We start from the raw sequence: 27,785 nt of genomic DNA, 5'->3' as shown, positions 1-27,785 counted from the left end.
CAAAAAAGAGAGAATGCGGTAGGTTGGGTAGAGTAGAGTTTAAAGAACTCATCTGCTGCCTCACGGAGAAGATGTCATTTAAGGAGAGACCTGACAAAGGTGAGATAAAATGCCATGTGGATGTCTTGGGGAAGAGCATTCTAGGCAGCAGACACAGGGGCTTCAGAGGTTCTGAGGCAGAAAGATGTTTGGCATGTTTGAGGAAGAGCAGAAAGGTCTGTGTGAGTGGGAAAGAGGGTCAGAGGGCCCGAATTATACAGGGCCTTGCAGGCTATTGTGAAGGACTTGGACTTTGACTTTGAGTGAGATGGGAGCCTTTGGACGGTCCCGAGCGGTGGAGAGACATGATCTGAATTAAACTTCCACAGAATTACTCTGGCTCTTGTGTTGAGAATAGACTGAAGAGGTGCAGGGCAGAAGTATTAGGAGGCTTTTTCTGTAATGGAGCGAGAGGGGGAAGTAGTGGGAAATGAGCAAATTCTGGGTATGTTTTGATGGTGGAGCCATCAAGATTTGCTGAATGGGTTAGAGGGAGTATGAGCATATGGGAAGAGTCAGAAAATGATGGAGTGTCCAGCTGTGTAAGGACAACACATATTGTAACATGACCCACTGGAGTAGTCGAGAGAGAAGTAATTATTGAAATCTTTAAGACTCTTCAAATATGCATGATGTGATTATGATAAGTGGGATTATAAGAATTATTTTAGGTTTGTACAACTTTATAGTTATCTCCCTACTTGATATTCATATTTGTTCTGTGCCTAGTTTGGTCTGGGTCTGAAAAGAAAGCTACTAGAAATCAAAATTGAATCTTATGTACATGAAAACATGTGGGGAACCTTTGGTGCTTTTCTCCTTATCAGTTCATTGACCCAGAGTTAACTACAAAATGGTCAAACAACAAAATATCTTTGATAAACTAAAATAATTCAAAAGTTTACTCCTTATCAACCTGATATGATTTTGTTCTGTTTATTTTTTAAAAAGAGCTCTGTATTTTTACAACATGCTTAATTCTTTTTCATGTTCATTCTGTCTTGGCATTGCATTGGTAAGAACATAAATCGAAAACCAGTAAAAGAATCCTGGCTCCATGTAGCAATTTTTTGTCCATATTTTATTGTGAAATTTTCAAACCTCAAGTAAAGTTGAGTTTTGCAGTGAACAAGCATATGCTTGCTGCTAGATTCTAAATAATTAATAATTTTACTATATTTGCTATGTCATATAATTATCCATCCTCTTATCAATTCATCTTTCAAAAATGTGTTTCAAAGTGAGTTGTAGACATGAGGAGACTTCCCCTAAAAACTTCAGCATGCATATTGTTAATATTTGTTTATATTTCTCCTTTTCTTTTTTGGTATAAAATTCATACTCTGTGAAGTACACAGATCTTAAACGTTCCATGAGTTCCAGCAAATACACACACTTGTGCAGCTTAAACCACACTCAAGATACAGATGTAACTGGGATGAACCCTCATGTTCCTTTGCATGAAATCCCTGCCTCTTCCCTGCCTACAACCATTCTTTTGATTTTCCCCCACCGTTATTAGCATTTTGATTAATATTTTAAAAACCTCTTCTGATAATTATTTTCCAAATGGTTCTTTGTTACTATCATCGTTAGTTGCATTCATTATTGCTTTTATTAGGAGGGTGAGTTTAATTAACTTGAGTAAACTTAACTTTGCAAAAACCTCACTTGTTAATTCCAAATGATCTTTATCACAGAGCCATGCCTTCTGTATCCCAGTGTCATATTTTAGGCAGTGGTATACCAGAAAATGCGGCAATTTAGCTGACATAACTGTAGTCTCTGGGAAGTTTGTATGATGATTAGGAGATTGGGTTCCCTCTGGCCACAGATGCTCTCTTGCTTTGCTGTAATACCTGCTCTCTTGTTTGTGGACTGCAGTAGGCCTTGGCTTGGAGGTGCTTCATTCTAGGTCCAGGGAGGGGAGGAGGGGAAGGGAATAGAAAGTGTTGCCTTCATCACATGCCTTTGTGAACTGATGAGGGAGAAGGAGGCCATTATTATTGCTAGAACCATGTGGGGAGCAGCTGGTGGCTGGGAAAGAGCAGCAAAAGTGATATTATATTTTCTTAGGAAATCTACTAGTACATTCTGACTACTGAGGCTTTTCCCTTATGCATTATGTTGGCTGACCACCCAGTTTCCAATTCTTACTTTCTCATTGAATTTGGATTCGTGATTTAGGCCATCTGGATCTTGGCTCTGCCATTTTCCTCTTTCTTATTTGACTTAAACTTTTAGTTTGTCCCCTGGGGACTAATTCTTGAAAAATTGCTGTTTTTCTACACTTTTACATAGATATTTTTCAATTTAATCCTTTGTAGTATTCTAAACTGTCTTTTCCATATACACTTTTTGTGCAGCCCCATTTTTGGCTCATTTAGCTTCTCAGTTTTAGGGAAGATTGATGTATTTGGTACTTGCTGAATTTGTTGGTAAAACATCTAAGTGGAGTTTTGTCCCAATGAAGAGTTGAAACAATATGAAGCATCTGCAAGAAAGTTATCAGTGTTAAGATTACATATTTTAGAGTCATAGATAGTGTTGGAAGCTGAAATTTTTGAGTGCTATCACTACCCTGAACTAAAGGGCTATAAAGACCTGAGGAGGCCTGAGGCCTGAATTTTACAAAATTGAATTTTGGGGACAGGAAGCGAGTAGTCAGAAAAGAAGGGAGAAGAAGCCATTTAAGTTATGTCATACTGCAACAGAAGAGAGGGTTTAAGAAAGGGACTTATAAACAGCTCTCAAATGCAGTAAAAAAACCAAGTGGCATGAAAGCCTAGTAAAGCATTTGGGTGTTCTCACACAGTGCCCTTTGGTGAAGTATAGTTCATACATCCATAATCCCTGGAGGGCTTTTGGACATTATATATTACAAGCCTTTATGATGTACATATCCTAAGGAGATACTAAGAATAAACTCAGAGATTTAGTTTTAAGGCTGTTCAGATTGGCTTTCTTTTTAATTGTAAAAAACTGGAAGCAAACCAAAAGTTCAACAGTAGGGGGTGAAAATGGATAAATAAGTGATTCTTGTGGAAATACATTTTTTGATATGGAATATATTGATACAGTGTGTGGAAATATGGGTTTGAGAAGTAGGTTTAAGAACCCAGGTAGGGTTTCTGTTTTTAGAATGACAGTAAGGACTTTAAAAAATCTGTTCCTCTATAAAAACAGTGAGAACACTGGCAAAAACGGTCAAAATCAACTTTTTCAGAATTCTAGAAATAAAAGTCCTACATCAATCTGAAAATTGTTATTTAAGAAAAACAGCTGACTCTCAGAACAGTGAGCCATGTATGTGGTCCCCAGTTTCATCCCCCACTACCAAGCTCTGTGATGGCTTTGAAGACTAACAGTCCCACAACTACAGTAACTATGAAAACCAACAGCTAAGTAGCCACTGGTAGGGTTGTAATGGCTTTGGAACTCCCCCAAAGCCCCATCTCCAGAGAATTGTCACTATTTGACCAGCTTGCTGAAAAGCTCCATAATCAGGGCCTATCTTTATTTGACCTGACTATTGCTTTGTTCTTTGAGAAAAACTCTACCCATAGGGCATTTGTTGAAATTATTGGTGGTATTTGTTTAACATTGCAGCTCCCTGAGGTGGCATTCCCAGTTGTAGCTCATAAGAGGCTGACAAAAAACTTTAAAGGAAGAGTGAGATATCAATAGGGGCCTTTTGAAAAGTTTGGATGTATTCATGGATATCTGTAAGACCACATGCACTTGCACAGTTGTGCACAAGCCCAAGAAAGAACTGAGGAGACCCCAGGTTCTCACCTCTGGCTGACCTTGAGACTCTGTGCAAGCAGGAAATGAAGGATAAGGCCAAGTTGTAAACTGCTTTGCTGAAGGTGTGCCACAGCGAGCACAGAGAGCCTCAACAAAGGCTGGAGCCCTTATCAGTTCATGAGATGTAAGGAAATGTCATTAGCTGACCACTAATCTAACTGAACAAAGAGTTCAGTGGCCACACATGAGAGAGAATACAGACTTTGTAGAATTAGTCCAGGCAAATCATTAAACAAACAGCAACGACATTGGTATATTATTTCCGAAGTTGATTCATATCAATTAGAATGTCCAGTTATGGACAAAAATTGCAGGTCAAGCAAAGAAATCAGAAAGTGTGTCCTATACACAGGAAAAAATGCAGGTAATAGAAACAGTACCTCACTGATCCCAGACATTGGACTTATTAGACAATGACTTTAAATTAGTGACTAAAAATATGTTCAAAGAATTAGAAGAAACCATGTCTAAAGGGTTGAAAGGAAAGTATGGAAAAATGTCTCAACAAATAGATAATGTCAAAGGGATAGAAATGATAAGCAGAAATCCTGGAGTTGAAAAGTATAACTGAAATGAAAAATTTAGGGCTAAACAGCAGATTTCAACTGGCAAGAGAATAAACCAGGGACTTGACGATAGATCAGTTTGACATCCATTCAGAGGTATGAAAACTAAAAAAGAATAAAGAAAACTGAACAGAGCCTCAGAGACCTGTGGAACCAACATACACATGATAGGAGTCCCAGAAGGCAAGGAGAGAGAAAAAGGAGCAGAAAGAATATTTGAAGAAGAAGTGTTTGAAACTCCCCCAGATTTGACAAAAAACATTAATCTGCACATCTGAGAAGCCCAACAAACTCCAAGTAGGATAAAGATCAAAGAGAGCCATACTAGAGACATTATAGGCAAATTGATGAAAGACACAGAGAAAATTTTGAAGCAGCAGAGAAATGTGACTCATCTCGTACAAGAGATCTTCAGTAAGATTAACAGCTGACATTTCATCAGAAAATGATGGAGCCTGGAAGTCAGTGGGATGATGTATTCAGAGTCTTGAAAGAAAAAGAATGTCAATCAATAATTCTATATCTAGCAGAATTGTCTTTCAGAAACAAAGGAGAAATTAAGACATTCCAAGTTAAATAAAAATAGGGAATTTATTGTTAGCAGATTTTCCCTAAAAGAAATACTAAAAAGAGTCTGTTGTGCTGAAAGGAAAGGACATGAGACTAACCTGAACCACATGATGAAATAAAGAGCATGGGGTAAAGGTAGATACATGAGTGAATATAAGACAGTACAAATTATTTTTTTCTGTAACTCTTTTTACCTGCTGTCTGATTTGAGAGAAGACTATATAAAGAAATAATTATAAAACTGTATTGATGGGCTTATAATATATAAAGGTGTAATTTGTATTACGTTAATAGTACAGACAGGGGAGGAGGGAACAGATATATTGGAGCAAAGTTGGTATTAATCTGATTGTTTTTAGACGTTAATTGTATTTCCCAGGGAAACCACTGAAAGAAACACTTAAAAACATTTAGTAAAACACAAAAACACATAGTAAAAGAAACTAGGGAATTAAAATGGTGTACTAGAAAATATCTTTTTAACACAAAAGAAGGCAGCAGTAGTGGAATAGAAGAGCAACAACCAAAAAAAACCCCACAAAAAACCCATGTAAGACAGAGAGAAAACAAATAGCAAAATGTCACATGTAAGTCCTACCTTATTGGTAATTCCATTAAATGTAGTCAAAAAGCAGAGTTGGCAGAAAGTATGACAAAATATGATATGACTGTGTTGTCCAAAGAGACATCACTTTAGATTCAAAGACACAGTGTGAGAGTAAAAGGACTGAAGAAAAAGACACTTCATGCAGACAGTTCCTAAAAGAGAGCTGGAGTGGCTATGCTAATATCAGACAGAATAAATTTTAACACAGAAATTGATACTAGAGACAGACAAGGACATTTTATAATGACAAAAGCGGCAGCGCGTCAGGGAAACAGCAATTACAAACAAATGCCACTAACAGCAGAGCCCCCGAATGGAGAAAAAACTGACAGAATTGAAGGGGAAAATAGACAATTCAACAGTAATAGTTGGAGACTTCAGTACTCTGCTTTCATTATAGATGGATCAACAAGGCAGTGGAAGACTTGAACAACACTGCAGACCCACCAGCTCTAACATACAACTACAGAACGCTCTACCCAGCTACAGCAGAATACACATTCTTCTCAGGGGCACATGGAACAATTCCAGGTTAAATCATATCTAGGACAGAAAACAAGCTTCAATAAATTTAAAGGCACTGAGCCATATCAACATATATGTTCTTTAACCACAGTGGAATGAAACTAGGTATCAGTAACAGAAAGCAGTTTGGAAAATTCACAGGTATGTGGAGATTAAGCAACACATGGCAAAATAAGCAGTGGTTCAAAGGGAAACTAGAGAATATTTTGAGATGATTGAAAATGAAAACACAGCATACCAAAACATAGGGATGCAGTCAAAGGAGTGTTCAAAGAGAAATTTATATCTGTACACATCTGTATTTAAAGAGAAGAAAGATCATAAATCAGTAACTTAGCCTTAACCTTAAAAATCTAGGAAAAAAAGAGAAGGTAAACCCAAAGCAAGTAGAAGGAAGGAAATCATAAAGACTAAAGAGGAAACAAATGAAATAGGGAATAGAAAATAAAGGTGAAAAACCAACAAAAGCAAAAGTCAGTTCTTTGGGAAGATCAAAATTGGCAAAGCTTTTCTACAATAACCAATTAAAAAAAGGGAGAGGACTCAAATTATTAAAATTGGGAATGGAAGAGGGGTTGTTACTGTTGAGTACACTACTATGGAGTACCGAGGAATACTACGAACAGCTGTATACCAACAAATTAAATGACCTAGATGAAATGGGCAGATTAGATTCCTAGAGAGATACAGCCTGTCAAAAGTGAATCAAGAACAAATAGAAAATCTGGATAGACCTAAAACAAAAGGTTAAGTTAGTAAGTAAAAGAAAAACTTCCCACAAAGAAAAACCCAGGCTGAGATGGCTTCATGGTGAATTCTACCAAATGCTTCATGAATTAACACCCATCCTTCAAAAACTTTTACAAAAAATAGATGAGGGAACATTTCCTAACTCATTCTATAAGGCCAGTGTTACCCTGATACCACAACCAGATAAATATATCACAAGAAAACAGCAGACCAAGACCCATAGTTAATATGGGCATTAAAATCCTCAACAAAATACTAGTAAACTGAATTCAACATAATAAAGGATTATATACCATGACCAAGTGCAGTTTATCCCAAGAATGCAAACCTTTTCAATATATGAAAATCAATCCATGAATATATCATATTAATAAAGGATGAAGACCACATATGATCTCAAAAGACTCTCATAAAACATTTGATAAAAATCTAGCACCCTTTTATGAGTAAAAACAATTTAACACACTATTATAGACAACTACTGAAAAGGACATCTATGAAAAGCCCACTAACTTCATACTTGATGGTGAAAGACTGAAAGCTTTCCCCTAAGGTGAGCCAGATAAGAATGGCCACTCTCACTGCTTTCATTCAGCATTGTACTGGAGGTTCTCCGTGGGGTAGTTAGATAAGGAAAAGAAATATAAGGCATGCAGATTGGAAAGGAAGAAGTAAAACTATTAGCTGACAGTATGATCCTGTATATAGACTGTCTTAAGCAATAAAAAGAAAAAAATGGAGGGACCTTCAAGATGGTGGAGGAGTAAGACGTGGAGATCACCTTCCTCCCCACAAATACATCAAAGATACATCTACATGTGGAACAACTCCTACAGAACACCTACTGAATGCTGACAGAAGACCTCAGACTTACCAAAAGGCAACAAAATCCCCATGTACCTGCATAGGGCAAAAGCAAAAACAGGACAAAAGAATAGGGTCGGGACCTGTGCCACTGGGAGGGAGCTGTGAAGGAGGAAAAGTTGCCACACACTAGGAAGCCCCTTCACTGGTGGAGATGGGGGCTGGGCGGGGGTGGGGGGAAGCTGCTTAGCTACAGAGGAGAGCACAGCAATAGGGGTGCAGACGTCAAAGCGGAGAGATTCCCGCACAGAGGATTGGTGCCGACCAGCACTCACCAGCCTGAGAGGCTTGTCTGCTCACCCGCAGGGCCGGGTGGGGCTGGGAGCTGAGGCTCCGGCTTTGGAGATCAGATACCAGGGAGAGGACTGGGGTTGGCTGCGTGAAGACAGCCTGGAGGGGGCTTGTGTGCCACAGCTAGCCAGGAGGGAGTCCGGGAAAAAGTCTAGACCTGCCTAAGAGGTAAGAGACCATTGTTTTGGGGTGCGGGAGGAGAGGGGATTCCTTCCCTGTTGGCCCACAGAAGGCAGAGAACACTGCTTAAATGAGTCCAGAGATGGGCATGAGCCGCAGCTATCAGCTGGGACCCCAGAGACAGGCATGAAATGCTAACGCTGCTGCTGCAGCCACCAAGAATCCTGTGTGCAAGCACAGGTCACTATCCACACCCTCCGGGGAGCCTGTGCAGCACGCCACTGCCAGGGTCCCATGATCCGGGGACAACTTCCCCGGGAGAACACATGGTGTGCCTCAGGCTGTTGCAACGTCATGCTGGTCTCTGTTGCCACAGGCTCGCCCCTCATTCCAATTATAACTACTGTACCCCTCCCTCCCTCTGGCCTGAATGAGCAAGTGTCCCCTAATCAGCCACTGATTTAATCTCCTTCTCTCTGAGTGGGAACACATGCCTGAGGGCGACCTACACACAGAGCTGGGGCCAAAACCAAAACTGAACCCCAGGAGCTGTGCAAACAAAGAAGAGAAAGGGAAATTTCTCCGTGAAGCCTCAGGAGCAGCGGATTAAATGCCCACAATCAACTTGATGTACCCTGCATCCATGGAATACCTGAATAGACAACAAATCATCCCCAAATTGGTGGGCTTTGTGAGCAACTGTAGGCTTGGGGTTTGCTGTCTGTGAGTGATGTGTTTCTGATTCTTAACGTTTATCTTAGTTTAGTCTTTAGTGCTTGTTATCATGGGTGGATTTGGTTATTGGTTTGGTTGCTCTATTTTTTGTATTTTTAAAATATAATTTTAATAATTTTTTTAATTTATTACTTTAAAATTTTCTTTTCTTCCTTTTTTTCTCCCTTTTCTTCTAAGCCATGTGGCTGACAGTGTTTTGGTGCTACAGCCTGGTGTCAGGCCTTAGCCTCTGAGGTGGGAGAGCTGAGTTCAGGACATTGGACCACCACACACCTCCTGGCCCCATGTAATATCAATCAGCGAGAGCTCTGCCAGAGATCTCCATCTCAATGCTAAGACCCAGCTCCGCCCAGTGGCCAGCAAGCTCCAGTGCTGGATGCCCCATGTCAAACAACTAGTAAGACAGGAACAAACTCCACCCATTAGCAGAGAGGCTGCCTAAAATCATACTAAGTTCACAGACACCTCAAAACACACCACTGGATGCAGCCCTGCCCACCAGAAAGACAAGATCCAGCCCCATCCACCAGAACACAGGCACCAGTCCCCTCCACCAGGAAGCCTACACAAGCCACTGAACCAACCTCACCCACTGGGGGCAGACACCAAAAACAACGGGAGCCTGCAGCCTGCGAAAAGGTAACCACAAACACAGTAAGTTAGACAAAATGAGAAGACAGACAAATATGCAGCAGATGAAGGAGCAAGGTAAAAACCCACCAGACCAAACAAATGAAAACGAAACAGGCAGTCTACCTGACAAAGAATTCAGAGTAATGATAGTAAAGATGATCCAAAATCTTGGAAATAGAATGGAGAAAATAAAAAAAACGTTTAACAAGGACCTAGAAGAACTAAAGAGCAAACAAACAATGATGAACAACACAGTACATGAAATTAAAAATTCTCTAGAAGGACTCAATAGCAGAATAACTGAGGCAGAAGAATGCATTAGTGACCTGGAAGATAAAAGAGTGGAAATAACTACTGAAAAAAAAGAATGAAAATAATTGAGGACAGTCTCAGAGACCTCTGGGACAACATTAAATGCACCAACATTCAAATACTAGGGGTCCCAGAAGAAGAAGAGGTAAAGAAAGAGACTGAGAACATATTTGAAGAAATTATAGTTGCAAACTTCCCTAACATGGGAAAGGAAATAGTCAAGTCCAGGAAGAACAGAGAGTCCCATACTTCCCCTTGGATAAATCCAAGGAGAAACATGCCAAGACATATTAATCAAACTATCAAAAATTAAATACAAAGGAAAAATATTAAAAGCAGCAAGGGAAAAGCAACAAATAACATACAAGGGGGAATCCCCGTAAAGTTAATAGCTGATCTGTCAGTCGAAACTCTGCAAGCCAGAAGGGCAGGACATATTTAAAATGATGAAAGGGAAAAAGCTACAACCAGGATTACCCAGCAAGGATCTCATTCAGATTCGTTGGAGAAATTAAAAGCTTTACAGACAAGCAAACGTTAAGAGAATACAGCACCACCAAACCAGCTTTACAGCAAATGTTAAAGGAAGTTCTCTAGGCAGGAAACACAAGAGAAGGAAAAGACCTACAAAAAGAAACCCAGAACAATTATGAAAATGGTAATAGGAACATACATATCGATAATTACCTTAAATATAAATGGATTAAATGCTTCAACCAAAAGACATAGACTGGCTGAATGGATACAAAAACACGACCTATATATATGCTGTCTGCAAGAGACCCACTTCAGACCTATGAACACATACAGACTGAAAGTGAGGGGATTGAAAAAGATATTCCATGCAAATGGAATTCAAAAGAAAGCTGGAGTAGCAATTCTCATATCAGACAAAACAGACTTTAAAATAAAGACTATTACAAAACCCAAAGAGGACAATACATAATGATCAAGAGATCAATCCAAGAAGAATATATAACAATTGTAAATATTTATGCACGCAACATAGGAGCACCTCAATACATAAGGCAAATGCTAACACCCATAAAAGGGGAAATAAATAGTAACACAATCATAGTAGTGGACTTTAACACCCCACTTTTACCAATGGACAGATCATCCAAAGTGAAAATAAATAAGGAAACACAAGCTTTAAATGATACATTAAACAAGGTGGACTCAGTTGATGTTTATAGGACATTCCATCGAAAAACAACAGAATACACTTTCTTCTCAAGTGCTTATGGAACATTCTCCAGGATAGATCATATATTGGGTCACAAATCAAGCCTTGGTAAATTTAAGAAAATTGAAATCATATCAAGTACCTTGTCTGACCACAATGCTATGAGACTAGATATCAGTTACAGGAAAAAATTGTAAAAAATACAAACACATAGAGGCTAAAAAATACACTACTAAATAACCAAGAGATCACTGAAGAACTCAAAGAGGAAATCAAAAAACACCTAGAAACAAATTACAATGAAAACACGACCACCCAAAAACCTATGGGATGCAGCAAAAGCAGTTCTAAGAGAGACGTTTATAGCAATACAATCCTACCTCAAGAAACAAGAAACATCTCAAATAACCTAACCTTACACCTAAAGAAACTAGAGAAAGAAGAACAAAAAACCCCCAAAGTTAGCAGAAGGAAAGAAATCATAAAGATCAGTTCAGAAATAAATGAAAAAGAAATGAAGGAAACAGTAACAAAGATCAGTAAAACTAAACGCTGGTTCTTTGAGAAGATAAACAAAATTGATATACCATTAGCCAGACTCATCAAGAAAAAGAAGGGAGAGGACTCAAATCAACAGAATTAGAAACGAAAAAGGAGAAGTAACAGCTGACACTGGAGAAATACAAAGGGGTATGAGAGATTACTATAAGCAACTATATGCCAATAAAATGGATAACCTGGAAGAAATAGACAAATTCTTAGAAAAGCACAGCCTTCCGAGACTGAACCAGAAAGAAATAGAAAATATCAACAGACCAGTCACAAGCACTGAAATTGAGACTGTGATTAAAAATCTTCCAACAAACAAAAGCCCAGGACCAGAGGACTTCACAGGCGAATTCTATGAAACATTTAAAGAAGAGTTAACACCTATCCTTCTCAAACTCTTCCAAAATATAGCAGAGGGAGGAGCACTCCCAAACTCATTCTAGGAGGCCACCATCACCCTGATACCAAAACCAGACAAAGATGCCACAAAAAAAGAAAACTACAGGCCAATATCACTGATGAACATGGACGCAAAAATTCTCAACAAAATACTGGCAAACAGAATCCAACAGCACATTAAAAGGATCATACGCCATGATCAGGTCTGGTTTATCATCCCAGGAATATAAGGATTCTTCAATATATAAAAATCAATCAATGTGATAAACTATATTAACAAATTGAATGAGCAAAACTATATGATAATCGCAGTAGGTGAAGAAAAAGCGTTTGACAAAATTCAACACCCATTTATGATAAAAATTCTCCAGAAAGTAGGCATAAAGGGAACGTACCTCAACATAATAGAGGCCGTATATGACAAACCCACAGCCAACATTGTTCTCAATGGTGAAAAACTGAAACCATTTCCTCTAATATCAGGAACAAGACAAGGTTGCCCTCTCTCACCACTATTATTCAACATAGTTTTGGAAGTTTTAGCCACAGAAATCAGAGAAGAAAAAGAAATAAAAGTCCAAATTGGAATAGAAGAAGTAAAACTGTCAGTGTTTGCAGATGACATGATACTATACATAGAGACTCTTAAAGATGCCACCAGAAAACTACTATAGCTAATCAATGAATTTGGTAAAGTAGCAGGATACAAAGTTAATGCACAGAAATCTCTTGCATTCCTATACACTAATGATGAAAAATCTGAAAGAGAAATTAAGGAAACACTCCCATTTACCATTGCAACAAAAAGAACAAAATACCTGGGAATAAACCTACCTAAGGAGACAAAAAGACCTGTATGCAGAAAAAATAGACACTGATGAAAGAAATTAAAGACGATATAAACAGATGGAGAGATATACCATGTTCTTGGATTGGAAGAATCAACATTGTGAAAATGACTCTACTACCCAAAGCAATCTACAGATTCAGTTCAATCCCTATCAAAGTACCAATGACATTTTTCACAGAACTAGAACAAGAAATTTCACAATTTGTATGGAAACACAAAGGACGCCGAATAGTCAAAGCAATCTTGAGAAAGATAAATGGAGCTGGAGGAATCAGGCTGCCTGACTTCAGACTATAGTACAAAGCCAAAGTAATCAAGGCAACATGGTACTGTACAAAATAGAATTGTAGATCAATGGAAGACGATAGAAAGCCCAGAGATAAACCCATGCAAGAATGGGTTTATCTTTGATAAAGGAGGCAAGAATGTACAGTCAAGAAAAGACAGCCTCTTCAATAAGTTGTGCTGGGAAAACTGGACAGCTACATGTAAAAGAATGAAGTTAGAACGCTCCCTAACATCATATAGAAAAAAACTCAAAATGGATTAAAGATCTAAATGTAAGGCCAGACACTATCAGACTCTTAGAGGAAAACATAGGCAGAACACCCTATGACATAAATCACAGCAAGATCCTTTCTGACCCACCTCCTAGAGAAATGGAAATAAAAACAAAAATAAACAAATGGGACCTAATGAAAGTTAAAAGCTTTCGCACAGCAAAGGAAACCATAAAGAAGATGAAAAGACAGCCCTGAGAATGGGAGAAAATATTTGCAAATGAAGCAACTGACAAAGGATTAATCTCCAAGATGTACAAGCAGCTCATGCAGCTCAGTATCAAAAAAACGAATAACCCAATCCAAAAATGGGCAGAAGACCTAAATAGACATTTCTCCAAAGAAGATATACAGATTGCCAGCAAACACATGAAAGGATGCTCAGCATCACTAATCATTAGAGAAATGAAAATCAAAACTACAGTGAGGTATTACCTCACACCAGTCAAAATGGCCATCATGAAAAAGATCTGCAAACAATAAATGCTGGAGAGAGTGTGGAGAAAAGGGAACCATATTGCACTGTTGATGGGAATGCAAATTGATATAGCCACTATGGAGAACAGTATGGAGGTTCCTTAAAAAACTAAAAGTAGAATTACCATATGACCCAGCAATGCCTCTACTGGGCATATACCCTGAGAAAACCATAATCCAAAACCACAGTGTTCGTTGCAGCACTATTTACAATAGACAGGACATGGAAGCAACCTAAGTGTCCACCAATGGATGGATAAAGAAGATGTGGCACATATATACAGCGGAATATTACTCAGCCATAAAAAGAAATGAAATTGCGGTATCTGTAGTGAGGTGGATAGACCTAGAGTCTGTCATACAGAGTGAAGTAAGTCAGAAAGAGAAAAACACCGTATGCTAACACATATATATGAAATCTAAAAAAAAAAAAAATTCTGACGAACCTAGGGTCAGGACAGGAATAAAGACACGGATGTGGAGAATGGTCTTGAGGACATGGGGAGGGTGAAGGGTAAGCTGGGACAAAATGAGAGAATAGCATTGACATATATACACTACCAAATGTAAAATAGATAGCTAGTGGGAAGCAGCTGCATAGCACAGGGAAATGAGCTCCGTGCTTTGTGACCACCTACAGGGGTGGGATATGGAGGGTGGGAGGGAGACACAAGAGGGAGAGGATATGGGCACATGTATACATATAGCTGATTCACTTTGTTATACAGCAGAAGCTAACACAACATTGTAAAGCAATTACACTCCAATAAAGATGTTAAAAAAAAGAAAAACTTATTTGAACTAACATGAGTTCCACAAAGTTGCAGAATAGAAGATTATGTTGTATTTATGTGTACAAAACTTAGTTGGATTTCTGTTTGCTAACAGTGAACAATCCAAAGATGAAATAAAGGAAACAAGTCCATTTACTCTAGCATCAGAAAGAATAAAGTACTGAGGAATCAATCTAACAAAATAGCATAAGACTTGAATAGTGAAAGCTGCAAAACATCATTGAAAGAAATGATTTATAAAAAAAGAAATTATAGAAGACCTAAATAAGTGGAAAGACATCCCAGGTGATCTTCAGATTCTATGAAATCTGTATGAAATTTCCAGCTGCCTCTTTCTGCAGAAATTGACATTCTGATCCTACAATTCATAAAGAAATGCAAAGGACTTAAATAGCCAAAACAGTCTTAAAATTTAGGAAAGAACAAAGTTTGAGAACTCACACTTCCCAGATTTGCTACAAAGCTACAGCAGTCAGAACACTGTATTACTGGCATAAGGATAAATATATTAATCAGTGGGCTAGAACTGACATGCAGAAGTACATTTATGGTCACTGTTTTCTGAGAAGGGTGCCAGGACAGTTGAATGGGGGATAGAATAACCTGAAAAGATGGTGCAGGGATTACTGGGCAGCCACATGCAGAAGAATGAGTTTGCAGAGAAGTTTTCAAAATGGATCATAGACCTAAATGTAAGAGCTAAACTATAAAACTGAAGAAAACATAAGCATGTAGTTCTTCGTGACCTTGGATTAGGGAGGAGTTTCTGAAATATACCATCAAAAAGCACAAGTGACAAAAAATAGATGTGACTTCATCAAAAGTATAAACATTTGTGCTTCAAAGGACACTGTCAAGAAAGCGAAAGGAAAACCCACAGAATGAGATAAATATTTTAAAATCATATGTTTAAGTACCCTGAGTATATAAAGAACTCTTAACAATAAAAAAAACAATTGAAAAGCAGAGGATTCAGATAGTGTCGGTCCTTCATACCTGTGGGTTCTGTAGATTCAGTCAGCCATGGATAGAATATTTTCTCTGGATATGGAACCCTTGGATACAGAGGGCTGCCTGTACGGACTAGAGCATTCACTGATTTTGGAATCCACTGGGGGTCCTGGAACCACTCCCCCAAGAATATGAAGGGGTAATTGTAGATTTCTCTCCAAATAGGACCAATATGTACACAAAAAATATTCCACATCATTAGGGAAATGTAAATCAAAACCACAGCGAGTTACCACGTCACACCCACTAGAATGCTATAATCAAAAAGACAATAACAGTGCTGGAGAGGATGTGGAGAAATTGGCACCTTTGTACATTGCTGGTAGGAATGTAAAATGATGCAGCAACTTTGGAAAAAAGTTGGCAGTTTCTCAAATGCTAAACATAGATTTACCTTATGACCCTGCAGTTTCATTTATTCTGGGTATTCTAGCTATAAACCCAAGAGAGTTGAAAACATTTGTTCACATGAAAATCTATAAACGAGTGTTCATAGTAGCATTATTCATAAAAGCCAAAAAGTGGAAACCAGAATGTCTATCAGCTATTGAACAGATAAACAAATGTGGTGTATCCATACACTGGAATATTATTTTGGCACAAAAAGGGATGAAATACTGATGAATGCTACACCAGTCACTGAATTATACACTTTAAAATGTACTTTATGGTCTACAAATTATATTTCAGCAAAGCTGCTATTAACAAAAAGTGAACTAGACAGGCATGATTAATTAAAAATATATAAAATATGATTCCATATTAATTTGAAAAGCAAATATGAATATATTGTAATATGCATAGAAAACTCTTTGGAAGGATATATAAGAAAATGTCAATAGTGTTCCTCTGGGTGGTAGAAGTATGGTTTTACTTTTCTGTATTTCAGTAATTTTTGTATATTTAATATGTGTTAATTTGTATAATAAAATTAAATAAATTACAAAAGATAGAGATGAATAAATTTGGTGATTAGGGACTTGTGACCTTTTAGGGGAATGGCCCCTTAGAAGGCTGAGTATGCGGCCCTTGCAGGGGGCAGTGAAGGAGGGACTTTGTGGTGATGGGAGGCAGGCACCCTGTGTAGGTGAGGGTCAAGAAGTTTGGCAGTGAACTTAAGGAGGATAGGCAGCTTGAGAGGTCAATGTGTGTGAGAGAGGCTGAATATTATAATAATATTGTGCATTAATGAATGTTTTATGACTTATATGTTATTTACACTATGTCCCAGTTGCATAAATTGGGCAGTCTTTGTTTTGTAAATGAGTAGACTGAGATGCAGAACAGGTTAATGGCTTGACCTAGATCATATGGGTCGTCAGAAGTGGAACTCAGCCCTTTGATTCCAAAGCCAGTGCCTTTCCTGCTGTGCCAGGCTGCATCTGAGGGATTATAGAATAACTGCAGGGGTAAGAGTAGGGCTTAGGAATTGCAGAGAGGAAGGAGAACTGGGTCAGGGCCACAAGTATGGGAGTTCCAGCTGGAAAGGAGGATGGACAGTCTTTCTGTGATTGGAGAGAAGTGTGTGAAGGTGGCCATTAAAAAATATCAGAAGAAAAGGTGATTTTGTACCAGTGCTTTTGAGGGGGATTATTGTTTTTGTTATGAGGTCAAGGAGTGAAACAGACCTCAGAGTAGTACTTTTTGTTTGTTAACAGTCATGTGGCTATTTAATATCAGCAATAATAATACTCTTGTGGCTTTTCAGAAACGCAGTCTTACTTTTCTTTTGTGCAGGTCTATTCTTACGTATAGCCGAATTGGGGGACGTGTCAAGACACTCACATTCTGCCAGGGTTCCCAATACTTAGCCATAGCGTCTGATAATGGTGCTGTCCAGCTTCTTGGAATTGAGGCCTCTAAGCTGCCCAAGTCTCCTAAAATTCATCCTCTACAAAGCAGGTATCTTGTCTATCTTTTGTGTTTTGTAAACTGCATTTAGTGTACTATAATTTAACCCTCCCTCTCTAATACAGTTTGGATCAACTGAGGACCTTTGAGAATTTACTTCTTTTTTTAAGCACATGAGATAAATAAAATTGTGTTTCCAACTCAAATCTATCACACATAGTTTCAGGAAACTATGTCTGCCTATTACTTTCTGCCAATTTGCCGAAAGGTCAGAAGGGCAGCTTTGAACTTGTGGCCCATCCCAGTCTGGAATCTTTCTGAATAACCTAATTATCAGTTACAGCTTCTGTCTCAACTCTGGCTGGCTGATTTGAAAATGTGAGTGTTCTTCATTAAAGAAAATTCAAGTGTTGTCAGCATTTTGTTACTTGGCATTAAAACCTCTGGAGGTGATGGGAACACAGAACAGAGGTTTTAGTCAGATGATTTGCTTATCATTTTAAAAACAAGGTCCTGGCTGGTTTTATCTGAGAATTTCCTCCATTTCTTATAAATTGTAGTTGCCTGTAGATTAAACACATGCAAGGTAAGATATTTAAGATCAAGCAGAATAATTTTTCAACTGACTAGTATGTGCTGCACAATGAAAATTCCAGAAACGAATAAGATGTGTTGTACTCTCTAAGAAACCACAGTCTAGTGGGAGAGACAGACCCGTGAACAGATGATTTCAGTGCAGTGTGACAGTGTGCCCTGTGACAGGGATGGGGGGCCAGCTTGCAGGTGGATAAGGAAGAAGGCCTGGAGGGGGTGACACCAGATGTAGCCAAAGCAGAGTAGTTGAGTAGGGTGGGGCAGATAAGTCAGACGTATATGCTATTCTGGAAAACATGAAGTTACAGGGAGGAAGACAGATCCATGGTTACCACAGCTTGGGGATAAGGGTAGGGGGTGACTACAAAGGGGCTGCACAAGATACATTTTGGGGTGTGGAGTTGTACTGTATGTTTCTGTGGTAGAAGATACATGAAATGGATTTGTCATAATGCATAGAACTGTATACCACAAAATGAATTTTACTGTATATAAGATTAAATAAAAAAAACCCCGAAGCAACCAGGATATTGGGGGAGAGGTAGAGTACAGCCTATGGCAGTCAGTCTGTTGTACAGATGAATCACATAGTCACGTGGAAGAGTAAGGGGAATAAAGGAGGCAGCTGAACAACTTGGGAAAACTGCAGGCTAATGACAAAAGGAGCCGAGCTCAAACGTTGTATTCTAGTTGGTTGTTTTTCACATGGTTATGGTTTAATAATTCCAAAATGACTTTATTTGTACACTAGGGTTGAATAAGTAAACGTATTATAGATCATGAGAGCCAGGTTTCTCACTGGAGGAAAGAAATTACAGACAAGGAAGGAGGGCTGGCTAGAATGGAGCCTGGTGCTGGATAGATATCAGTATGGACTCGATATCAGTATGACTCATGACATACATCTTTGTGTATGTGTATACACACATGTATATATACACACACGTACATGTAGACACACACAAATAGATACAGAAATAGAGTTGGGTCTGTGTGCATGAAGGTAGTATACAGAATATATTTCCTAGCTCTGGCCGTTGAGAGGTACTAGACACAGGGGCATCCCCATAGCGATGAGCACTTAGCTCATAGACCTTGGTTTTAAATGCCATTCTCTAATAAAAGGGACCAGGACTCCTTGAAAAACTGGTTGATTCCAGAGCCTGGGCAGGGAAAACACAAGATGCATCTGGAGCATCCTGTGATGCCAGAAGGTTAGGAAGTGGTCAGTAAGAGCACATTGCAAGGGCGTTTGAGCCAGCCTGACAGAGTGTCCCATGGCTAGACTTGGAGCAAGCTGAGCAACAAGAGGCAACGACTGTGTTGGGTCATAACTCAGAGGATAAAATAAATGTCCACAAGTGCATACTGACAGAGACGAGCTGACAAGAGAAATGGCAGCTTTTCTGTACAGAAGAATTCTAATAAGCGTAGAAGGACCAAGGGAAATAGAACACCACAGGCATGGTTTGTCCACAGGTCCTAAAATTAGTGGACAAAAGTTTACACAGAAACAGGTTTTTGCATAGTCTGAAAAGAATTTCCCCTAAGTATAGAGTAGTTATAAATGGAAAAATAAAAAATAATAAGTTTACAGTGGAGGGTCCTGCCAGGCGCTACCTTAGCCACATGATCCAGGTGGACACCACTGGCATCACGTGCTGACGTCAGGTGCTCCCGTCTGTGCACTGAGACGGGCACGTCACACATGTGGCCTCCCTCCCAGTAAGGCACCAGCTCTGTTTGTGAGAACACATGACATGACATTCAGAAATGTCTAGGTCGTGAAAGGACAGACTGAGGCGCTGTCATAGGTGGAGGAGATGAAGGAAACGCGGCAGCTAGATGCCAGGCGGTGTCTTGGTCTGGAGCGGTTAGGTCACTAGTGGGAAAACTGGTGAAATCCAACCATGTTTTGTACCTTATGGATTACTGTACCAAGGTCAATTTCTTAGTTTTGATAAATGGTCTATGTTTATGTAAAGTGTTAGCGTGAGGGGAAGGTGAGCGAAGGATATACGGAAGTCTGTGTACTATTTTTGCAACTCTTCTGTAGTTCTAAAATAATTTTTAAAAAATGGTCAGCTATCATTGTCTTATGGGTCACAGAGTTTTTATTTCTTGACCATGGTTGGAATATAGATTTATCTTCAGTGGAGAAGGGTACTGTGTTTTTAGTGACTGGAAAAGTCTTTGCCTTTTGATGTGTGTCTCCTTAGAGTCCTAGACCAAAAGGAGGACGGCTGTGTGGTGGACATGCATCACTTCAACTCCGGGGCGCAGTCTGTGCTGGCCTACGCCACTGTGAACGGCGCTCTGGTGGGCTGGGACTTCAGGTCTTCCAGCAATGCCTGGACGCTGAGGCACGATCTTAAGTCAGGTCTCATCACTTCCTTTGCTGTGGACATCCACCAGTGCTGGCTCTGCATCGGTGAGCTGCCTTTCAAGTCCTTGACTGGGTCTGGATGCTACTGTCTGGAGTGGCCTTCTTAGGAAAGCTCTTTCCTTTTTCTTCATTGGTAATTTTCCCCCGCGTCCTTTTTTTTCCCCCCATAATTATTATGTTATAATCACTTGCATTTTATTTTTTTCATTAAAAAACAGATTTGAAAAAGTGAAATCAATATTCCAACACATAAAACAATTTCCTTTCTCTTCATTCTTAAATGAGCCTCTTTATAATCATTATAGTGATCAGATTTGCTGGCATTTTCTTATTCTGCCAGGGAAGCAGCAGGCTTAGTTTATGGATGAAAGCATTTGAATTTGGGCACACTTGGTTTTAAATTCCATTAACCACTGGCAAGCTGCTTATTAACTCTTTTAGGTCATAGTATCCTCATTTTCAAATGGGGCTCATCCTTTCAAGGGCTGCTTAGAGGAGTCAGTGAGGTAAAAGCATCCAGCACAGGAGAAGAGCTAAACAGTGGTTTCTTGCCTTGTGATTCCTCCCCACCCGCCTTTCCTCAAATGCTGAAGATGTACCCTGTGCTCTTGCTTGCTGCTTTCCTCTGTTTTAGTTTCACCTTTTTCTCTCCTAGGGCTTTGAACCTGCCCCTTTAGAAGGTACTAGAGTTTATTCATTCCCACTTGGCACTCTTTTTTCAGAAGAATTATAATCTGCTGCACTTGAATATTGGTTTCTGGATTCCCTAACTTGCATTTGTGACATTAAGTATCTTTATTTTTATATAGTTTTTATGAAATGTATTATTTTTTTGCCTTTTGTGTGACTAAACTGTACTGGTTTAGGAATATGTAATGCCAGGCCTAGAAGAGTAGCTATTACACACGTGAAAAATTAGCAAATGGCACTGGTGGCTCTCGGGGGCAGCCAGTACTGCTGTGGCTATTTGAGCCATTGTCCTGGAGAGGGGCAGGGCGACAGAGGGACCCGCTGCCCCTTTTGTCTTTTCCCACCCCCATCTCTCCACTGGAACTGGAGACCAATCTCGGTGTTAGGGTGGACATTATTCTTTGGGATGGGGGGCCTTTTCTCTGTGGGGTTTAAGGTGCCATGGGCAGATATGCACGCATTCACCCCAGTTTCTACTGTGATTGGACACCCGTGCCTGTCTCCAGAACGTTTCGGAGAAAAGGGCACATGGAAATGATTGAAACTGATGATAGCTGCAAAGCTGCTACCACTTTGGGATTGGTAAAGTGATCACTGAATGCCAGTAAACCACCTCTGGTTATTTAAGGCAGCCTGAACATTTTGAGAAGACATAAAGATTCACTTTATGTCTTCTCTAGGCCTTCTGGGTTTTTTGTGGGCACTTTTGGCAGTTAGTAAGTGTCAGTAATTAATGAATCACTCGTTTTCACTTCACATCTGTTAGGCCGTTTTGTAGTAGCATCGTGCCAGTGCTTTGTATCTTTGGCGTAAGGCACTGTTTGACACTGGGGTTGGGGAGGGCAGCTTAGTGAAAACAAAGCCTTGTCTCCAAGTGGCTAAGCCAGGTTGAACGCACATCTGTACAGAGCTCGCAAATTACCACTTGATGACTGTAGCCTGCTGTGCTTTACCATGGGTGGTCACCTTCTGGACTTCTCTTCCCCTCAGGGACAAGCAGTGGTACCATGGCGTGTTGGGACATGCGGTTCCAGTTGCCCATTTCCAGTCACTGCCATCCTTCCAGGGCCCGCATCCGGCGCCTCTCCATGCACCCGCTGTACCAGTCCTGGGTGATCGCAGGTAAGAGGGAGGGCTGGCTCTCGGGGTTGGGGGCCCTTCTTGGAAAGTGCAGAACCCCCTGCTGCTTAGACTCATGTTCTTAGAGTTTTATTTTACATATGAGCCAAATGCTTGCTTTTGTTCAGTTCTGATTATGGAAGAAGTTCCCACCACTGATATCTCATTGTCATTTCTTACTTATGTTTCAGAATGATCTCATCAATCACACTACCACCTTCCATTCCTACCATCATTTCCTTTCCATTTATCTTCTTTCTCTTGTGTCCCCTATTTTTGCTAAAGTTCTCACCGTCTTCCTGGAAATCTTAAGTTAGAAGCCTTGAGTCATCCTTCTCAGCTGCCATTTCTGTTGAATTTCTTGCAAGCTTCCCTCCCTTTCTCTTGTTGGGCATTCAAATTTTCTTGTATGGATTCTCTGGCAAGACACTTGGGCAAGTCTTTGAAACTCATTTTCCTCAACGGTAAAACGTGGTTAAAAATACTTAGCTAGCAGAGGTTGTAAGAATTTCAGAAAACACATGTAATGCACATAGCCTGGCATGCAAGGAGTGCTTGTTAAGTGGTAGCTCTCGTTACTCTTATGTTTCCTCGCTGGTCCCCGTGCCTCTGGGCTCTTCCTGGTCCCTTCTCATCCACACAGTGCACCTCATGCGCTGCTCCTGTCAAGGTCATCACGCTGCCAGGTTCAATGGCCGTGACTTAGCCTGCGTCTTACGTGATTTGTCACTTGGTTGGTTGATCACTTCCTCTGTCTGAAACACTTTCCTCACCTGACTTTGAGGACATCACTCTCTTGGTTCTTCTGTTGATTGATTTGCTGCTTCTTCCTCCTCTTCCTGCTTCTAAGCTGTAGCCGGCCTCAGGGCTCAATCTTGGTCTGAACCTCTTCTCCTTCTGCACTGGCTCCCTGTGTGAGCACATCCAGTCCCCCGCAAAATAGTACCAAATTTATTCAGGGTTTTATATGTGCCTATGTAAAGTCTTCCCTAAGATGTCTGATAGCCGACTGAAACCTGACCTGTCCATGCTGAACACTTGGCTCCTCTCCACCAGCTGCCCGCCCCGTATCACCTCCTTGAGGACCTGAGACCAGCCTGCTCTCCCTGCAGTGTTGTCCCAGGAAATGGCAGCATTCAGGCTCAAAGCTCAGGAGGAAGCCTGGCGTCGTCCTTTGTTCTTCTTTCTCTCTCATCCCACTTCCAGTCCATCAGCCAGTTGTACATGTTCTGTCTTAAAATATGTCCAGAATTGAGCACCTTTTACTATTTCCATCACTCTCCCCCTAGTCCAAACAGCCATAATATCTTGTCCTTATTAGTGCAACATCCTTGTAACTCCCTGCTTTTATTCTTACCAAAGACTGTTCTTTCTTCTGCTCAGTACCTTCCAGTGGCTCTCAAATAACAGCCAAACTCCTCACCATGGCCCAGAGACTTTATGGGATCTGTCCCTGCTACCTCACTGACACTCTTGATCAGTCAGGGTTCCAACAGGAAACACATGGCATACCCAAGGTAGGATAATTTGAGGAGGACTTATTGTCAGAGGAACTATTTACAAAGGTGTGGGTGTGAGACATCGTAAAACACAGTGCAATAAAATAGGGCTCCAGCCACAGGGGCTTCCTGGCCTTTTCCTTGAACTAATCACATTCCTGCTTTGGGGCCTCTGCATTTTTGGGGGGTTGTTGTCACCACTAGGATGTAAGTTCTGTGAAAAAGGGATTTTTTTTGCATTATTTGCCTTCTTTTCCTCAGTGCCTAGGACAGTGACTGGTTCATAGTAAATGTTGTTGGTTCAATAAATATTAATGAAGGACTGAAGCCTGGGGTATTGTCACTATCCTGCTCAAAATTACTTTCGAGAAAGCCTCTCTCAGGCCTGCAGCTTCCATTCCCTAGAATCTTCCTTCCACTCTTCCTGTCAGATGTGCTCCAATCAGACCACAGCACCCAGACATGGGTGTGTGTGCTTTACTCCTTCCATCCTTTCTGCCTGAAGTGATCCATGTGCCACCTGTGTCTCCAGCCTCACTTGCTCTTTCCATCCCGGTGATGACATCTCCACGAGGTGGCCTTGATTCTCACCCACTGGATGTGACCTTTGCCTTCCTGAGTATAGGTGGAACTCTGCATTCTCTCTTTTTGTGCTCATTGTCTTATACTTTATTTTTTTTTCTTTCCTTCTAGACTGTAGGTTTCTTTTCTTTTAAAATAAATTTATTTATTTTATTTATTTACTTTTGGCTGTGTTGGGTCTTCGTTGCTGCACGCAGGCTCTCTCTAGTTGTGGCGAGCGAGGGCTACTCTTCGTTGCGGTGCGTGAGCTTCTCATCGCAGTGGCTTCTCTTGTTGCAGAGCATGGGCTCTAGGCACACGGGCTTCAGTAGTTGTGGCACATGGGCTCAGTAGTTGTGGTTTGTGGGCTCTAGAGCACAGGCTCAGTAGTTGTGGCACGTGGGCTTAGTTGCTCCGTGGCATGTGGGATCTTCCTGGACCAGGGCTCGAACCTGTGTCTCCTGCATTGGCAGGCGGATTCTTAACCATTACACCACCAGGGAAGTCCTAGACTGTAGGTTTCTTGAGGGCAGAGTCTGTTTATGCTTTGCCTTTCCACCCTATACTTCTTTCCACTTGGCTGGACACCAGTAAATATTGACTAGTAGGCTATAAAAAACATTTCTTTTTTGCACTCCAGTGTGGTGGCAGGGTCACAGTATTATTTAAAAGTATTCGTGAGTGTTTCTTGCAGGATGGGAGAAAATGGAAATGGCTGTAGGCTGACTACCTCTACCAAGACATGAATCCCTAAGAGTGGAGACCTTGTCTGAGTAACGTTCTGGCCTGTTTCCCTCAGCTGTCCAGGGCAACAATGAAGTATCCATGTGGGACATGGAGACGGGTGACAGAAGGTTCACGCTCTGGGCCAGTGGTGCACCACCACTGTCTGAATTACAGGTTTGCTCCAGTTTTTATTATAAAGGCCAACATAATCTCCCACATCCCAAGCACTTTCAGGCATTTTGCCAAACATGATATTTGTTGGGCTTTTGGGTTATGTTTTAAATTTGGGTTTTTACTAAGTATTAGGTGGGCATTGCTACCGTGTGCTTTCCAGTTCCCGCTTACTGGTGTCTGCTTCTGTGGGTGTTTTGGTTGCCAGCTCCATAAGGTTTGTGATGTCTCTTTGGAACCCCAGTAAAATATGGGTTAATTAGGAAAAGCACAGATTAAAGCTTAGATCATTAAAAAAATGGAACATGACCCCTCATACACACTTTTTAAGGGTGCTTTGTTGGGGCAGAAGGTAGGAAAGATTTTCTTCTCCTTTAGTTGGGGTCCTTCTCATCCCAAATAGAGAATTTTGGGAAGCTGAACAGGCTCTGCTTCTTCATTCAGGATGATATAGAGCAAATGCATTTTAAATTCCCAAAGAAAGAAGATCTAAGACATACGTGATCTGTCTCTAGTCTCTTCAGTTAACCACAGACAGCTGACTTGTCTCTAGAAACGGCTACATCCTTTATGGGCTACACTGGTGTCTGTTATTTGACTCTATTTCTTTATTTCCTTTAAGCCTTCTCCTCACAGTGTCCACGGTCTCTACTGTAGTCCTGCAGATGGGAACCCCATCCTGCTAACAGCTGGCTCAGACATGAAAATAAGGTACAGTAAAGACACTTGATATCCAGCACTTGAAAGGAGAAAGGTAGTAAAATGTGGATGAATACTGCGGTTACCACTAGGCGTTGCTTATTATAGATACCAGCAGTAGTGTGACGTTTAACGTCATCTGCTTCTTTCAGGGACAGCTGTTAATACTTCATTTGTAACTAATTTTAGGCTCTTCTAGAAGATTGTCTTTTCCTAATGCAGAAGAGAACAATATAGCATTGATGAGTGTCAGCCAGTAATCATTAGTCCCTCCCCTCCTCCTTTGAGATTATCACCAGTTGTTTCCTTTACCCCAGGTTTTGGGACCTGGCTTACCCAGAGAGGTCCTATGTCATTGCAGGAAGCACTAGTTCTTCATCTGTGTCCTACTACAGGAAAATCATTGAAGGCACCGAAGTCGTCCAGGTATAAGCAGTCTTTCTTTCAACTTTTTGTAGGAACAAAAACGGCTTTCATAAATATCATGTTGATTCAAATAAATGGCTTGGCCAAGAGTGGCACTATTTCTTTGAATTTAAAAAATGTGTTTTATTTTCTCTTGACTTTTCTGTATTTTTTAAATTAACTTTTATTAAAGTAGAATGAACATAGAAAGTGCATGTGTAATTACACTGCTCAAAATAATCACTTCAAATACTTGCCAAGTCCTTAAAACAACTTTATAAGGAAGTGCCTTTATTATTTTCCTTCTGCAAATGAGAAAGTTAAGTTGAACACGTCTAAGGTCACCCAGCTAGTAAGCAGCAGCGCTGGGACTCACACCTGGCTGGTGGGGCTCAAGAGCTTGTGTTCTTGAGTCAGGCAGAGGCTGCAGAGGAGATGACATACTTGCCAGTGCTGGGCCTGGTACGTGGTCAGTAAATGAGGGGCTTCCTTTGTCACAAGTAACAGTGAGCTTCAGAAGGGCTTGATTGTCCGACAGGTGTTTACATCCATATCCCGGTTGTCTCTGCCTCTCTGTTCTTTCCCTTTGTTCTTTGATGTTGACAGAGGTAATATGCACAGATTATTGGCCTATTTGTAAGTTTTCTGTATTTGTAAGTGGCTACTTGTGGTGTGGAGTCCAGTGACCGGAAACCTAGAACATCACTTTGTACTCTCTGCTCAGTGTCTTTGTGAAAGTGTGACTCCTTCATGGGAGAGCTAGCCTAAACAAGAAGAGTATTCCTCAGAAGCAGGAGGACAGACAGGTGGTAGAATGTGCTACAGCCTTTAACTTCTGGCTTTCTCCTTGACTTTTAACCACCAAACAGGAAATTCAGAATAAGCAGAAGGTGGGACCGAGTGATGATGCCCCTCGGAAGGGCCCAGAGTCTCTGCCTGTGGGTCACCACGACATCGTCACAGATGTCGCCACGTTCCAGACGACACAGGGCTTCATTGTGACTGCTTCTAGAGATGGGATTGTTAAGGTTTGGAAATGAAAACTGAGTGATTTGTATAATGTGTAAAAATATATAAATATACTATAACTCAAGAGAAAAAGTATTTTTAGAGAACAGAGTGAACACAGATTCATTTGCTTAATTTTCAGAATCATGTCTGTTTCATGGTTAAACAAATCCCATGCAAGGTGGTTAAGGAAGTTGCTGGCATACTTGTGTATATCTTAGCTGGAATTAGCCAGACAATAGTATCTGGGACTTTCTTACTGTATATATCACAGAGGTGAGGAATTTAAAATGCTAAGACTTAGGTGATCTCAGTTTACTTTGTATTAAAAAAGATGACTGAAAGTTGGTTGTAAGCTATTATAATGTAAACACATTTTTTGCTATTAAAAATGCTATTCAAACTAGCCAATAAACTGTATTCAAGCATCT

The 27,785-nt window shown here is 40.3% G+C and overlaps 1 protein-coding gene across 3 annotated transcripts in view; it reads left to right on the top strand.

Annotated features, from left to right (window-relative positions):
* PIK3R4 (phosphoinositide-3-kinase regulatory subunit 4) overlaps positions 1 to 27,785 on the top strand; it is a 73,676-nt gene extending 45,891 nt beyond the window's left edge. For all 3 annotated transcript variants that reach the window (XM_024747742.1, XM_024747759.1, XM_024747750.1), the window contains 7 exons: positions 17,383 to 17,547; positions 20,310 to 20,521; positions 22,157 to 22,288; positions 25,145 to 25,245; positions 25,865 to 25,953; positions 26,259 to 26,367; positions 27,216 to 27,785. In XM_024747742.1, coding sequence (XP_024603510.1) covers positions 17,383 to 17,547; positions 20,310 to 20,521; positions 22,157 to 22,288; positions 25,145 to 25,245; positions 25,865 to 25,953; positions 26,259 to 26,367; positions 27,216 to 27,386 — 979 coding nt within the window. In that variant the 3' untranslated portion in view covers positions 27,387 to 27,785. The remainder of the gene's footprint in view (positions 1 to 17,382; positions 17,548 to 20,309; positions 20,522 to 22,156; positions 22,289 to 25,144; positions 25,246 to 25,864; positions 25,954 to 26,258; positions 26,368 to 27,215) is intronic.

The sequence above is a fragment of the Neophocaena asiaeorientalis genome, unplaced genomic scaffold, assembly GCF_003031525.2.
Source record: "Neophocaena asiaeorientalis asiaeorientalis breed wild unplaced genomic scaffold, Neophocaena_asiaeorientalis_V1.1 scaffold33, whole genome shotgun sequence".
NCBI classification, from domain to species: Eukaryota; Metazoa; Chordata; class Mammalia; order Artiodactyla; family Phocoenidae; genus Neophocaena; species Neophocaena asiaeorientalis.
The sequence above is the reverse complement of the archived record's forward strand: the minus strand, read 5'-3'. Positions and strand labels throughout refer to the sequence as shown.